Source organism: Camelus ferus, chromosome 17 (assembly GCF_009834535.1).
Source record: "Camelus ferus isolate YT-003-E chromosome 17, BCGSAC_Cfer_1.0, whole genome shotgun sequence".
NCBI lineage: Eukaryota > Metazoa > Chordata > Mammalia > Artiodactyla > Camelidae > Camelus > Camelus ferus.
Window position 1 is genome coordinate 28028809 of NC_045712.1, and position 17102 is coordinate 28045910.

General features: G+C 43.0%; 1 protein-coding gene across 1 annotated transcript; it reads right to left on the reverse strand.

Annotated features, from left to right (window-relative positions):
* Window positions 1-3586: 3586 nt before the first annotated feature.
* On the reverse strand, window positions 3587-11382 carry LOC102511746 (C-C chemokine receptor type 2). Its single transcript, XM_032458688.1, is given in 4 exon segments — window positions 3587-5223; window positions 5226-5242; window positions 6446-7436; window positions 11141-11382. Coding segments are annotated over 3 exon segments (1050 nt in total). The 5' UTR covers window positions 7426-7436; window positions 11141-11382; the 3' UTR covers window positions 3587-5170.
* Window positions 11383-17102: the final 5720 nt, after the last annotated feature.

The following is a 17102-nucleotide window of genomic DNA, read 5'->3' on the forward strand; positions in this document are numbered from 1 at the left end:
CATTGATCTGGATACAACAGCAACGACAAACCAGTGGTTTATTATTACCCTGTGTCTTAGTTTTGTGGTCTCTGCTTCTCTTTTTCCTTTGGCCCTCCTAGTTTCCCAGTTTGCAGGGCTCTGGTTCTGATATATACAGCATTCAGACTCCCCATGAGAGATGATCTTTTGACTGGTTTGCCACTCTAGGCTCAGTGCCCATATTGGATGGTGTCTCATGCCAGCCCTCCTTGTGGGGTGCTGGCCAGCCTTTCAGCAGCTGCTTCACTTCTAGTCATTGCACTCAAGTTCTAAGAGCTGCTTCTCTCTCCTTGCCTGTGCCATGTCTGGACCACAACTCAGAGTATCATCCTCAGGATGGGGAGGACGATTGAGTCTTCTCCTTGGGTTCAAAAGGCTAACTGCTTGAGCACAGTGAGCTGAAACCCTGCCACATAGCAGCTCATGTGAACATACAGGGACTCACACCAACTCTGGGCCAATTAGCATTGAGATGGGCTGTAAAATTAGTGAATTAATCTTTTAGTTTTTAAAACAAATGTCTAATTCTAAAACCAGTACATGCTTGTACGAAGTTAGGAAAAACAGAAAAATAGGAAGTAGGAAAAAAATTAGACATATTGTCACAATCTCAAAAGAGGATGTGTTTCAGTCCAGACCTTTTACCATGCATACTTTTTGATTAGTTGTTCTCAAACATATGCTAGTTCTGTTTGCTACTCTTTTTTTTTTTTTTGCCAAAGATAATAGTATAGGCATGTCCTCATAAATTATTTATGGGGTCCTTATTAAAAATTCTTTATAAATGCAGCTCTTCGATTATTATTTTTATTGGGGTACAACTTGCATGCAGCAGAGTTTACTAATCCTAGGTGTAGAGCTTGGTGAAGTTTTGATACACATACACCCATACAACCACCATCCAGATCCAGAGGATAGGGAGTTAGCCCTATCACCCCAGAAGGCGCCCTTGCACCCCACCCAGAGGAAAGGGCCACTCTGACTTCTATGCATGGATTAGATGTGCCTCTTCTTTAACTTCATATAAATGGAATCACAGATGCTATTCTCTTTCTGTCTGGCTTCTTCTGTGCAACAGAATGCCGTAACTATGTGACAGAACTTTGCTATTAGTTGGTTGAGCCCTTTCCATGGTTCACTAACATAGACAGCATGTTTTAAGTGTTGCTGTAAGTGCTCTGATATCTCCACCATGGAGGAAGCTCCCAGTGTCCCCAAAGCCACCTTCACCAGGAGAGCCAGAGAATCCCCATGGTCCTCAAAGAAATAGGAAGAATTTCTCCTCCCTGCCACTGTCACGTTTTGCCACCTGTGTGCCTCAGCAGTGATGTTGAAGTCCAGTGACTCCCGGAGCCCCTTCACCTTCCGCTCCAGACACCTTTCATGGTGAGCAGATCTGGGAGGCCTTCATGCTGTCCTCTCTACTCTTGCTGGGTCTGTCCATTAGACACTTGCCAGTATGACCCCTTTCCTCAGCCCATGTACCATGTTCCCCATGCCCAGTGCAAATCTTCTAACCAAGTAGAGACTTACAGGCTGTCCACCTCATCACTTTATTAGCTATGTCCACACTTGGTATAAACCCCTTAACTCGACTGGGAAGTCTGCTCTATGCATTTTGGGAATTTCTTTCAGATCAGTGCCGAAACATGGGGCTAATGCCACCCTATGTGCAGTAACAGAAGTCTAATGTACTGATTAAAGTATATACTAGACCTGCTGTGATTGTCAGTGGGTCAGGTCACACCTGCAGCTCTGTGTTCAGCTCTCTGCATAATAACAGGATATTATGTAGGACTTTTTCTGTTGCCCCAGAACTGATAACTATGGCCTGAGGCTGAGGGCAAAGAGGTGTTAAGTACCCTGCAGTTCTTCAAAAAACCACTGACACCTGGGATCATACACCTCCTCCAGGGCTTACTAAGACTGACAGAATCAGCCCTGTGCCCCCAGTCACCATGACAACCCCTCTCAACCCCTCTGTATAAGGAAACAAGTTTGGGCAGGAAGAGGTTGTAGAAGTGGGTGGGATTGATGGGAAGGAGGATGGGTTTCTTCTCCCCAAAGCCAAAGGAGGGGCCTCTGAAAGAATCATGTGAGTAATGGGGGCTTGCAAAAAGGAGGGCCAGCATCTCATTCTTGGGTGGGGGATCCACTGGGCAGCAAACCAGCTGAACTAAGAAGAGGAGATTGGAAACAGGTGATGGTGGAGACACAGGGTGTGGCAGTGAGGCAGCAAGGATGTCTCAAGGACATCAAGTTATAAGCATGGTGCTTTAGTAGTGGCATCTGGAGAAATTTCCAACCTCAGTCACTCACCATATCCAGGGCCAGCCCTCCACTAAATTCATGGGCTGCTTTATGGAGGTCAGCTCACCAGCCCAGGTGCCTCTTCTCTCATGGTGAGTTTCCTCTGGGTGACCCTTGGTGGCCTTTGCTGCTGGCTAATCTCACCTGAGGCCATTTCAATTTGTCAGGGAAATTTTAATCATGAGGAAAAGCGAAAGTGGAAAGATGGAGTCTTGATGGCTCACTCCCAGGAGGCTGCAGGGCCTCTCTGAAAAATGCTCAAACTGCCCCAGCTGCCACAGATTAAGGAGGATGGTATGGGGTGGACAAACCCCCAGCTCCACTGAAAATCTTAAGATACCTATGCCCTGGAATGATCATCTTTCCTTACATCTGCTTAACTCAAACAGCCCACTCAAAAGTTCTCCTTGGAATAAAGGATACTTGAGGTTTCCACTTCTAGAAATGGAGATAGTTGTCAACTTTTAAGTGGCAGTTACTTTGGTGACAATAAAATCTCACTGTAGCTGTTATTACTGTGATGCAGGACTTTCCTTCGGTTCCTTGGGGAGCTCAAAAAATTTCACATACACCTCTATTTCTGTGCTCTGAACAGTCCAATGTAGTTATTAATAGTCCCTTCTCTCCCACTCCTCCCCTTTAGCAGTCCCTGGACTTGGAGATCCAAGGGCACAGGGATTAACATATCCTTCCTTGTGTACCCGCCCCAGTCTGGCACACAATAGATCCTTAGAAGTGTTTGTCACATTGAATTCCATGATGGAAAAACAAATGGACACGTTTCCAAATTTTATTTATGAGGTCACTATATGCCACATGTATTAGTTAACTTTTATGCTTCTTAGCAAACAAGCCCCACAGCCCAGTGGCTTAAAATAGCAAATGTGGACCTCTTGCTCCTGTGACATGTGTCTGCTGTGTGGCTGGGGCCCTGACTCTGTTCTTTGTGTCTTCTCGTTTACTCACTGGGGCATCTGGCCCGAAGGGGTTGTGGTCTGGGATAGGTCTTCCTGTGGCTGAGAAGGGAGAGCCTAGAGGCTCCACCCAACAACTTTAACACTCTGCTTGGATGAAGCAGATGTCAGTTCTGCTCACTTTCTATTGACTGAGCCACCTGTGGATGGGGTGAGGGTGTCCCTCCTGTAGGGCACAGTGCAAGTCACATGGCAAAAGCATGTGTAATCACACCAGGGAAGGAGTGAAAAGTTGTGAAGACAGTCTGTCACACCACACCACAGCATAGCAAAACAAGCAGTTCCAAAAAAAGTTTTTTATTGTAGTAAGAATACAACATTAAAAAATCTTTTAACAGATTTTTAAGGGTACAGTACAGTATTGTTATCTATAGGCACATTGTTGTAAATCAGATAACTTAGAACTTATCTTGTATAACTGAAATTCTATGCATGTGGATAAATGGATAAAGAAAATGTGGTCTATACAGACAAGGAATATTACTTAGCCTTAAAAAAGAGGGGAATCCTGCAATATGCAATGCAACAACATGGATGGACCCAGAGAACATTATGCTAAGTGAAATAAGCCAGACACAGAAGGACACATACTGCATGATTCTATTTCCAATAGGAATCTAAAATCGTCAGCCTCATAGATGGAAAAGATAGAGTGGTGGTTGTCAGAGTTTGAGGGAAGGAGGACATGGCAGTTGCTAATCAGACAGTTTTTTTTTTTAAACAACATAGTTAGAGCATTGATTCATTTTCCAAGTCATAGTTTTTTAAAACAACATTTTGACATCATCAAAACAAAATCGAATACATTCATTAGGATAAAACAAGTATCTGCAGGTTAAGCAATACCCTGCAACATACACACTTCTTTCTGAAACCTTCCCTAGCCATGAGGCAAGAAAGTGAAACTATAGTAACTTCCAGCTCCCCAGGTTCCAGGTTCCAGGTTCCAGGCTCCAGGTTCCAGGAGCCCTGTGTTTCTTGCTAGCATCAGATCAGAAATGCACTAACATGTATGTACATTCTTAACTTGGCTCAGCCAAGAGGAAAGTCTTTGCTTACTTAAGTGAGATTCTCCAACTCCCCTCCTTTAGAAATAGAACTTAAAAGCTTTGATTAGGAGTCAGCTTGAATTAGGAGTTCCCACTGGCCAAACAGGGGACAGACAGTCTGAGGATTAATAGGACACTGGCAAAGCACTGAAGCAGTCGAAGATGATTCCATCCATGACTTCCTAGTCTTCATAATGATGCACAAAAGATTTTTGGTAACAAGTCAGAGAGAATAAAGACACAGTTGAGATGACAGTTGTTGAGTGCATGCTGTGATCCAGCTGATACTATTTAGATGCTGCCTTATCATGAGCTAGTAAACCTGTGGATCACAGACCTCCAACTCCGTGATCAACATTTATGTTGAACCAGCAGTGTCCCAAACATACCAGGTGCTCCAAGATTTTAAGCTCAACACCAGAATTGTCTCTATGACTAATACAGTATTTTTAGATTTGGCATAACAGTAACTCTTAAAATGATACTTTACCATAACTGTAAGTCACAGTTTTCAGCTTTAATTTAATTTTTACCTGACTTAAAAAATTTGTATATATATATATATATGTATATATATATGAACTCTTTGTCTATATCCATTTGGAAAACTTTTTTTCCAACCTATCTAGAGTCTTCCTCATCCTTGCCTGCCCTGCCTGGTAATAGACCCTGAGGTCACAGGCCAGTGTTTGATTTCCAAGATGGGCCCCTTCTCTCCTCTGAGCACACACCTGAGTGTCCCGACCAATTATTTTCCCTCTCCTGGGCCCAACAGGGGGTTCTTGTTGCACAATTTCCTTCACATTTTCCTGACAGCTACTCTCCCGGAGCACCACAAACAGGCTTTTGGGATAAGGCAGTCCTACAGGCAGAGTTATATGATAAAGGCTGTAGGGGGACAGGCGGGCATGGGCAGCAGGAAGGCAGGGGAAAGCCAGAAGGAAATGAACAGTGTCAGATCCAGAGACACAAGGCCTTTCGGGGGTTCTGCTGCATCCTTCCTGGCTTCTGCTCTTAGCCAGCCCTGGAAACATTCCTGTACATTCTCCTGTGAGCTTATCTGTTCACTCTGGATGGAGGAACTCATTGGTGCCCACCCCTTTCTCATCATCACTGCCTCCAACCCTTTGCCTGGAAAGACCAAATGAGGGCTTTTATTTTTTCATCTCATTATAGATTATGCCTATTTTATAAACAAGCATTTTAATAAATGTTTGTGTATGCGGATGCTGCCTAAGAAGTTTGTGAACAATGAAGCATGATACTTAATAGATTTCAAATGTAGGGTGTATGGTTGTCATAGCTAAACTGTAATAAAGCAAAAATGTGTCATGCACTTAACAGAAGGGGATCATGGACCCAACTCAAGCTCCCAAAAAGTTCTTACAGTTCCCAAGCTCTCCATGACCTGGGGTGGTGGGGCTTCGAAGTTAAATACAGTAGGAGATGGTGCTAAGGGCCAATACTCCTACCTGGCCGGGCAAGCAAACCCCTTACCTTCATCCTCGTCCAGGCTCAGCCATGCTCATACTTCCTGCTCTGTCCCCTTGGTCCTGACCCCACTCACCCTCTTTCCCTTCACCCATGCATGTCTCATTCTCTTCCCTACCTCCCACTGATTGATTAAAGAGATTGACAGAATCAGAGTGAGCAAGAAATGGTGCAGATGGGGAAAAGGGAATAAACACAAGGCAATGTGGCATTTTCCAGAAACTGCGATGAGCTTGTTGGAGAGTCCAAGTCTGTGCCCACGGTTGTTCTGGAATATTCCCCAAGCTCATGTTGGCTCTACAAGGAGTGACATAAGTCTGTGTTGGTTCACACAACCCTGAGGTTCCTGGGAATTTGCTTTAGAGATTTCAAGTCCTCTATTCAACAAACCCTTGAGGCTTACTATCATATACAGATTGTTATCTCCCTTTAAAAATAACAAGCAAACTGCTACCGCTCTACAAAGCAGCAGAGACTTCCTGCTCCCCAGTGGAAGGGGTGTATGTTGAACTCACTCGATCTCCTGTCTCCCCGTAGAAAACTGGGCATTGTTTGCAGAGGTGTTTGGCAATGTGCTTTCGGAAAAACACGGAGAGATACCTTCTGAACTTCTCCCCGACGAAGGCATAGATGATGGGGTTGATGCAGCAGTGCGTCAGCCCCAGGGTCTCTGTCACCTGCATGGCTTGGTCTAGCTGACTGATGTTCTTACAGTTACTCAGGCCAAAGAATTCCTGGAAGGTGCTCAGGAGGAGGACGATGTTGTAGGGAGCCCAGAAGAGAAAGTAGACGATCATGATCACGAAGATAAGCCTCACGGCTTTGTGCTTCTTCTTCTCATTTCGACACCGAAGCAGGGTTTTCAGGATTCCTGAGTAGCAGATGATCATGACAATCAGTGGCAGGACCAGGCCCAAGATGCTCCTCATTACTGTATGGAAATTCTTCCATCCTAGTGGAAAATAAGGGGCACAGGCGTAACCAGAATGTTCTTTTTGGGATTTGATAAAGATGATTCCAGGGAGAGAGATGAACACAGCCATCACCCAGGTGACCCCACTTGTCACCACTCCAAACGTGACCGTCCTGGCTTTTAAAGCAAACACAGCATGGACGATAGCCAAGTACCTATCAATTGTCAAGAGGATGATGAAGAAGATTCCGCCAAAATAACCAATGTGATACAGCCCTGTGAAAAATTTACACATCGCATTCCCAAAGACCCACTGGTCAGCAGCATAGTGAGCCCAGAATGGGATGGTGAGGAGGAAAATCAGGTCAGAGACGGCCAGGTTGAGCAGGTAGATGTCAGTCATGCTCTTCAGCTTTTTGCAGTTTATCAGGATGAGGACGACCAGCAAGTTGCCCACAAAACCAAAGATGAACACCAGCGAGTAGAGTGGGGGCAGGAGCTGGGCTTCGATTTGTCCCACGTTGGTTTTTTGGCAGGGCTCACTGTAATCATAGTCATAACTGGTGGTGGATTCTTCACTGTTCCCCTTGATGTTCGTTGCAAACAGAGAATAAGATGTGGACAGCACACTGTGGCTGAACTGGGGAAATGTGTTGTTGTCATCCATCTTCCTCTGTCCTGTAAACAGAACAGAACCGTGACACACAACACAATGGCTGCAATCTCCAATCTTAGCAAGGTCCCTGCTCCACTTAAGCAACATCCCAGGCTTTGTCTTTGCTTCGCAGCCATCTCCTTGAAGGCATGTGTGCTAGTTCATCACTTCCCGTTACTTTTGATCGCAGACGCCAGTCATCTCCCCACAGCTATTGCCCAACACCCTTGGCCTTCCCAGAGAACCTGACTCTCATTATAAGGCTAACCATGCTGGACACTTGCTTTCTCTACCTCCTCTGTAGTGGAACAAGGCCTGTGACCCATTCCTGGATGATAACATATAAGGGGACTCTGCTCAGGGGCTTCTGGGAATGTTCATAATAAACCAGTATGAGTTTCATTTTCTGTTACTTGCCACCCAATGTGTTCTAACTGGTACCCCTTTCAACTTTCTGCCTCTGTCATCCTGCCAGAACTTCTCTTGGCAAGGGTGCAGTGACAACCCAATTTTTAAATGCCCTGGCTTGGTTTTAGTTTCATCCTCATCGAACATTTGATTTTTCTGCCAACTTCTTCCATTTTTAATACTCTTTTGGCTTCTGGGAAGTTAAGCTTCTGTCTCACCACTTTAAAAAATTTTCTTTGTTGGTGTCTCATCCCCCTGTCCACACTGTAAAAGTCCCCAGGCACCATCCTTGGCTCCTACTTCTTTACCTTTTACCTCTTTACCCTTGCTCCAAAGTTCTTCCTGAATTCTGTTGTCTAATCTCAAGGTTCTAAGTTTCCTGTAGTCTAGTGCTTCCCAAAGCTCTGCTTTCCAATTCCACCTTCAGGATTGAATTTTCCATTTCCTACTACATGTCTTCCTGTGGATATTTTCATTTAACCAATATTTATTGAGCACCTACTATGAGCCATACTCTCTTTTAGGCACTGGAGATACTGCAGAGAGCAAAGTTGGTATCATACAGGTACTACCTTGAATTCAATCCACCCCAAACTGAACATCCCTGGAAAGTTGCTTCAACTTGTGGATTCCCTGTCTTGGCTCTTGTCGTTTACTCCATTACCTAAGAAGCAGGATTTGGCATTATCTTGGGTCTCCTCCTCTTTGGAAGATTAGGAGCCAGGCCTTTGGAGCCGAACAGACCTAGATTTGAATCCTACCTCCAACCTACAAGTTATATAATTTGGGGCTAATTACTTCTTCTACTATTAATTTTTTTTATGTATACAACAGTAACTATGCTGAGTTGCTGTGGAAACAAAGACTTAGTGCAACATCCAGTACAGAGAAGTGCTCTGCATTATTATTACTGTGTTGTATGAATTCTGCCTCATAAACACCTCTCAGAGTCATCCCCTCTGCACTTTCAACTGCCACTTTCTTGCCTTCTGTGCTTTTCATTTCTGGCTTTGATAGGTTCTTTCATTTGCTCATGCCTTCTTCCTAGTCATGCTCTCTTTCAGTCTGTCTCCTCTAAAGCTGAAATTGGATCATGCACTTCTCAGTTTAAAACTGGAGTAGCCCTGTGATATGTATGCATATGGTAGGGACTCAAAGGCAATGGCCAGACCTACTCATCATGGCTTTTCTAAGCCCATTTCTTCTCAGCTTTGTCTCTAATCACTTCTCAAGTCCCAGATCCTGTGCTCCAGCCATATCCATCTTTTTTTCCCATTTCTTCCAGGCTTGCCATTTCCTTCAGGCTTCAGTGGTTTTGCACATGCCTTCCCCTCTGCCTAAAATGGCTGGTGAGCTCCTTTTCATCCTGCAGTACCTTCTGCTCATTCCCTTTCTCCATGAAGTCCAACCCACCTCCTCTGTCAAATCATTCTTATCTCATAACACTGTGCATGCCTCTAAATAAGCATATTATCTTCTACATACTGTGTGCTCCTTGAGATCGAGGACTAGATCACATTTCTTTCTCCAGCTCTTACGATACCTCCTGGCTAAAGGAGGCATCAATAAATGTTCACTGAAAAAAATACACAAAATTTGTTTTAATAGTATGAGTTGGCTCTCAAGAATATTCTTTTTTTTCCCCTAGTAGTGACTGTGAATTTGGTTTTATCTGTGTACACACCTCATTCTTCCATTTCTCTTGTGATTGCTAATTTCACAGATCTTGCATTTCACATAACTGAACTAGATTCTTTAAATTGGCAGCAACTAAATAAGACCTCTGGTCAAACTTGGGGAATAAAATGTATCCACCTAAAGAATTAAACCTATGGTCATTGGTTGAATGTTCTTTAAGCTCCTGGTGCTGTGCTAAATACCTTACATGCATTAATTACTTTAATCCTTACAATTTTGTGAGATAAGTATACATTTTACCAATGAAGAAATAGAAGCATTAACAGACTAAATGATTTTTCTCAAACTCACAAAGCAAGTAATGGCTGAGCTGGAATTTGAACCCTGAGCTATTTCAAAGGCCCTCAGAGGTGCTCATCTTCAGGCTCTGAAAACAGAGATGAATGTAGAACAAGTAGCAGGTTTTCTAGTTATTCTCCCATGCCTTGAACAGAACTTCTTTGGCGTTTAGCCTTAGAAATCCACACTCACTTGCCCACACAAGTGTGCCCCATTCATGCATGCAAAGTGCGCACATGTCCGCACATACGCATGCGCGCATACACACACACACACACATACACACAGACATTTCCGCCAGAAAATAAACTCCATGAGGGCAGAGAGGTTTGTTTTGCAATGAACTATCTTGGTGCCCTAGAACCCAGCCTGGCACGTAGAGACTGCTAAATAAATACCAACTGAAAAAGTGAATAACAGAGAACTAGCAGGCTGTAGGCTGCTGAGAAACAAAAGGCTCCCTGTGGACTAGGCTCCCAGAAAATCTAGTGGGAGATCTTATGAAAACTAAGATGCACAGGGCTTCGTCTCCTCATTGGTGTGGGAAAGCGAGGGCTGGATTGGGGGTTCTCAAATCCTGGCCTTCGGGATCCCACAGGAAGCCTGTCGGTCAGAAATATAGGGCCCAGATCCTCGCTCTGGTGATTCAGATTGGTGGGGGGGTGAGGCTGGGGGTGAACTGCCTCAACCACATCTGTCGTGTGTTTCCTATGTTTTGTTGTTCACTGCCTGGCCTCTCAAATACCAGCCACCTTCTCCTTTTTATCACCTATCCCTTGTCACCCCAGCACACCTAACTCCTACCACAACAGACACACAGCAAGGTGGAGGTTTAGGTGTCACTTTCAAGTGTCAAGACACATCACCCAGAATTGATTAAAAGCTGCCTCTCAGAAAAATTCATTCCTCACTTCAGCCTCTGAATTGAGGCAAGAGGTTCATTTTGGTTCAGGGCCTAGACTATCACATATATGGACTAGAAGGGGGAAAACTTGAGGGTAGAAGTTCCAGCTCGTCAGAGCCCTTGGGTCTGGTATGGGCAGAGTGAGAGGAGCAGTATTTGAGATTGATTGTCCTACTTGTCTTCATTTAGCACACTCTCTCCTGCCACCTGAGCCCTGAGAGGGAGTCTCACTCTGCTCTGTGCTTCCTCACTGCCATCAGGGTCTCTCTAATATTTCTGGCACAGATGCCACCCTCCACCCTTTTCTACTGTCTTGATAATCCCCCAAGTTCCTGGGCTATGCAGACCCTCAGGGTGCTCCCACTCCCTGCATCTCTAGCATTGAGATGCTTCAAGCCTATAATTCATGAAGTGATGAAAAAAGCACCCCCAGCTCACCGGTAGATGGCTTCTTCCAAGTGGCACTGGTGTGTCAGGCTTCTCAGCAACTGAACCAAACAGATCTGGAGGTAGAAACGTGGTGTGCAGAAGTAGGAAATAAAGTTTCCTGCAGAAAGAGAAGGCGGAGATACAAGGTCAAGTGATGGCAAAGATTTGAAAAAAAATATATATAGTTCTTCTTTTCCAGCCAGGATCATTGTACACTAGGTTGAGGTCTCCAGAGTAGAATTAATTTTGAAATCTTGCTTATGCAACCTTGAGGGTGAATCTGGCACACCCTGTGTATCTGCCTCTGGGTGTTAATGACTCTGGGGTTCTTTATCTTGTGGGTCTCTATATCTGGAGATCTTTCACTCTCTTCTGCCAGTAATAATTTGCATGAAACAAGCACACCAGAACTTCATTTCCCAGAGGATAAATGCTACTGGGGGCTGTTGGTTAAGGTGGAGGAAATATAATTAGATTTTATGTGACCATGTGCACTGATTTCAGTGGCACCATGGATTTGGGATTTGGTTAGAAATTTTATTTAGACAGAGTTTTTTAATGAAAAGGGAATGCTAAATGGTCTCTTGTGTCAGAGATGTCCTTAGCAGGAGGGTCCTCCACTGTTTATAGGTCCCACTCCTCAGAAAGAAATCTTGCTAAAAGAAAACACCATTGAGATTCTGGGAAGATGTTGGAGTAGCAAACACCAGGAATTTCTCTCCCCACCTAGACAACAATTCCACTGGCAGAATCTGCCTGATCTAACTGTTTTATAACTCTGGAGTCTGTTGAGGGTCTGCAACTTTCAGAGGAAGGCTTGGATGATCAATTGCAGTTAACTTCCACCAATTTAAGCTCTGAGCACAGTAGCAGCTACCCATTCCCCACCCCAGGCACCTTGACAAGCAGCTGTGCACGTGTTCCTGGATCAGCTTGCACACAGCCTGCAGGAGACAGGGTGGGCAAAAATTAGACCCTGCCCTCCAGATATCGAGGATCTGTGCTCTGATTACTGATGATTCCTTCTGATCTTAGAAGTGCAGACAAAGAAAAGAGCAGCCACTGTTGTTACATTTCCTCCTCATTGTTGCAAGCCCCTTCCCCTCTGGCTGAAGTGACTTTCAGGGGATTTAAAGAGCCAGCGCCCTTTATTTCTCTCCCTTTCATTTCTCTCTCTCCCTTTTTGGGAGTCAGACATTAAAGACTGGGACCTTCGAAAGCAGCTGCATTTCCAGGGAAAATTAGAAAGTGACTGCACATACCCAAGGAAAAGCACAGGCTCAGAAAATACCTCCTGAGAAGACCTTAAGTTCACATTTCAGTCAGATCCTTGTCACACAGAGAGATTACAACAATTACTGAACTCAGGTTCAGCTGCCTGCCACTCAAAAACCAACAATAGAGAGACAAGTGTCAATAGAAAGGAAAGGTGCTTTAATCAGAAAAGCCGGCAATCTGGGGAGAATGTGCGCAGGAGAATGTGGACGCATGTCCTGAGACCAACTCTGAAGATTCTTCTCAGCCATTACAGTTTTAAAGGGAAAAAAAGGGGAAGAATCTGAGTGAATCATTGAGGCAGGAGGTTGAGTTCAGCATCATTCTCCATTGTGTGCGGGCTGGCTGACTCTCTCTTCAGATGTTATTTTGCCTGTGTGACCTGCCTGCAGAATTAAGAGGGCTGTTGCAGGTAGAGAGCTAGTCATTCTTTAACTACTTAATTCTTCACTCTTAGTTCTTTTTATCTTGGAAAAGAATCAACAGGTTAGACAAGGTATTGTGTGTATTCAGGAGAGCATGAGTCAGGAGTTAGGTTAAATTGCCTAGTGCTCTCATTCCTATAATTAGGTTCTTTCACAGTTACAGGGGGACAGAATTGGGCAAACAGGAAAGGGGCAAAAGAGCTGCTTTCAGTTCCCCACTGTCAGACATCATTCCATTTCAATGCGATTAGGGGCAAAGTTCTGTCTTCTGTAACTTATTCATGCTGACATAGATCACCATATTCGCAGAATAGAAGTTTCTTTGCTAATAATTTTAATTACCCACTTACATATATGGACAGAACAAGCTACAATTATTTTGATGCCCACAAGGATATAGATCATTATGAGCAATGTTAATCCCATTCGCTTGAGGCCAGTTCTTGGAATTGTGCTAGCCATAGATTCAGTACTGCTCAAAATGGAGCAGCTAATGTCATGGCTAGAGTCTGGTCATCATGCAGTTAGTTTTTTCTGTCTGGTGGCAGTTATAGTATCTGTAAAATGACCCAAGAATGTGCATCAGACACTGAAATATTCTATGACTCTATTGTCCTAATCATTAACTACTTAAACATGCTCTTTTGTAACTCAGGGAGGCCTGGGAAATTTCAGCTTTTCTATAAAAAAGAGGCAGGGGACATAGATGGGGCTTTTGTGCTTGGAGGGCCTTACAGGGTTCAACTTGGTTTCCAACAATATAAACAAATCAAACAAATAAAAAACAATTGCATAGAAGCAGAAAACCCTGGATAAGGGGGAGAATCGGGCTTACAGAGTTACCATGTTAGATTCAAAAATTCAATTTCAACAACAACAACAAAAAACACAAGACATATAAAGAAACATGGAAGTGTGGTAAATCAACAGAAACTGTTCCTGAGAAAGATGTGATGACAGGTTTTATTAGACAGAGATTTTGAAACAACTGTCTTAAAGATTCTCAAAGAAGTAAAGGGAGATGTGGAGAAAATCAAGAAAACCATGTATGATCAAAGTGGAAATATCAGCAAAGAGATAGAAAACCTAAAAAAGCCAAAAAGAAATTCTGCAGCTGAAAAATACAATAACTGCCTTGAAAAGGTATTCACTGCATTCATAAAAGGTAAAACTGCATTCACTAAAGGTATTCAAAGGCAGATTTGAATAGGCAGGAGAAAGAATCAATGAACTTGAAAATAGAATAATGGAAATTATTGAGTCTGAGGAACAGAAAGAAAAGATTGAAGAAAAATGAAGAGAACTTAAGGGACCTTTGGGAGTCCCAGGAGAAAAGAGAGAAAGGGGCAGAGAGAATATTTGAAGACATAATATCTGAAAACTTCCCAAATTTGAAGAAAGATGTGAATATAAACATCCAAGAAGCTCAGTGAACTCCAAATAAGATCTAGAGACTCAAACCAAGACATATTTTAATCAGACATAGAGAGGATCTTGAAGTGGCAAGAGAGAAACAAATTATTCACATACAAGGGATCCTCAATAAGATTATAAATATATTTCTCATCAGAAACTTTAATGGCCAGAAAGCAGTGGACCCATATATTCAAAGTGCTAAAAGAAGAAAAATTGTCAAACAAGAATCCTATAACCAGCAAAACTGTCCTTCAAAAGTGAGGGAGAAATTAGGACATTCCCAGATAAAAGATTAAGAGTTTTTTATGTTATTGAAGTTAAGCTGGTATAAATTTAAGTTGGAATGTTGTAACTTTGGAATGTCAAATGTGACCCTCATTGTAACCACAAAGAAAATAGCTATAGAATACATATTTTTTCAAAAGGAAATAAAAAGGAATATAAACATTCCATTACAAAAAAACACACTAAACACAAAAGAAGACAGTAATGCAAGAAATGAAGGACAAAAAAGCTATAAGGCATTTAGAAAAAAAATAGCAAAATGACAGAATAAAGTCCCTCCTTATCAATAATCACTGTAAATGTAAGTGGATTAAACCCTCCAATTGAAAGACAGGGAATGGTAGAATGATTTAACAAAACAAAGCAAAATGAAAATATGATTAAACTATACACTGCCAACAAGAGACTCATTTCAGATCTAAAGACACAAACAGATTGACAGTGAAGGATGGAGAAAGATGTTCCATGCAAATATTAACCAATATTTACAAAATGGATGTTAAGTCCAAAAAGTTTACGAGAGATAATGAAAGATATTATATATTAATAAAAGGCTCAATACAGTAAGAAGACATAACAATTATAAACATTTACACCTATTGACAGATCATCAAAATATATGAAGCAAAAACTGACTCAACTGAAGGGAAAAAAAGACAGTTGTACAATAATAGTTGGAGACTTCAATACCCTACTTTCAATAATGGATAAAACAACCATACAGAAGTAAGAAAATAGAGGACTTGAATGGCGTAATAAGCCAACCAGGTTTAACAGACGTATGCAGACCACTCTGCCCAACAACAGCATACACATTGTTCCCAAAGGCACACGGGACATTTTCCAGGATAGGTCATATAGAAAGAAGGATCTCATGCTGTATTCTTTGCAAATTTCTTAGCTTTGATTTCCCAACTATGAAGTAGGAATAATAAGGCTTCTGGGGTCTGTGAGATTTAAATAAATATAAAGCAGCTAGTACTGTGCCTGGTGTACAGTAGGCGCTCATAAATAGTAGCTGTTAATAACAATAACAACAATAAAACACTCGGGGTAGTTTAAGTGTCCTTTCTAGATTTCAATATGTTGTGACCATGTATCCTGACCATGCATACAGCGTAAAGGCTGTTTTTTGTGCGTCAGCTCCTCATTTGACAGGAACAGGAAAATTTCCCCAATTGTCTCCTAATGTGGTCTCTGGGCAGGGATTGTAAGGCTTTTTCTGAGATTTCAGTAACTGGTTCCACTCGCACTTATGGAATATCCTGATTCCAGCATCTCACTGTTAGTTCCTTTGAGTCAGTCTGGTATGGGGAAGGTCAAGACCCAGGAATTTTGCTGTTGCTGATTAGGACCACTCTGCATTTCTAGCTTCACACTAGACATCATTGTCTCCATCCCTGTAATTTTATAACCAGAGAGAGATGTACAGGTAGGTAGTAGTGGAGCCAGGATTCCAATCTTTGGCTTATCTGCAGCATGGGGAATAGATGACACACTCGGCTGAGATTTTGAAGAGACTTTATGAGCATGTGTACAGAGGGTAGGCAGTTAAAAGAACGAATAGGGGTGTTGAGGTGCCCAGAGGTGCTAGCAAAAGTGGGAGCTGTTATCCCTATGCTTGAAGAGTCAAAAGAATAAACAGTATCACCTGAGCCCTGTTGAGACCTGATGGTTGAAGGATACAGGCACTACTAGAACATCAGCCATGCAGGAGGAGAACAGAATCAGGAGTACCCTAACCTCCTACACCCACTCTAATCTGCCAGTGCCTCCCAGGGACTGACCCCAATGGGAAGAGGGAACAGCAGGGAATCTAGTTGAGGTAGCCCATAGGCATCAACTTCCTGGGGCTCAGAGTTGATCTAGGGGAGAATGGCAAATAACCACACAGCTATCGAGCCAAACATTTTTTTCTTGTCACTTTGTTCTTACCTGATCCATGAAGATAGAAAATTGGGAACTGAGGTAAGTACACTTTAGAATACTTTATGCACATGGAAAGAGTTAGGAACAATGCTTTTCCTTGAGTTTGAGAATCCTATATCTGCCTGTTGGGTTCATGGTTTCTGAAATTCTCAGACTGACAGAGGGTATGACCTTTTGAGCAGACTCAGGGGAAAATGTGTCACCAGCCTCCAATCTCTAGTGTGATTGCTGACCAAGCAGTATCACATAGAAGATATGGCTGTGGTCATCTCAAGGTGACCTGGGGCAGCGCTGAGGAAACACTCAATTCTTCAGTAAACCAATGAAATAAACATAGTTCATGCTCCCTGAATGATATGGGAAGAACCAGACCAACACTGGCCTTGAGAAGTTTAAGATTCTTGTTTTTTCATACTCTCAGGATCAGCAGCTGAGTTGAGGGTTAGACCATTAAAGCTGAAAGGTAGGTTTGTTCCAAGAAGTTCTCTGCCTCTCCCTCACCCCTGCCCACAATGGATGGCAATCCTCAGCCAACAGAAAACATGGAGAAAAACATGGCTCGAGAGAATGGCTGCTGGGGCAAGGAGATAGGAAACGTTTATCAACAGCCTGAGGGTACTTTGACGATTGCCCCCTTGATA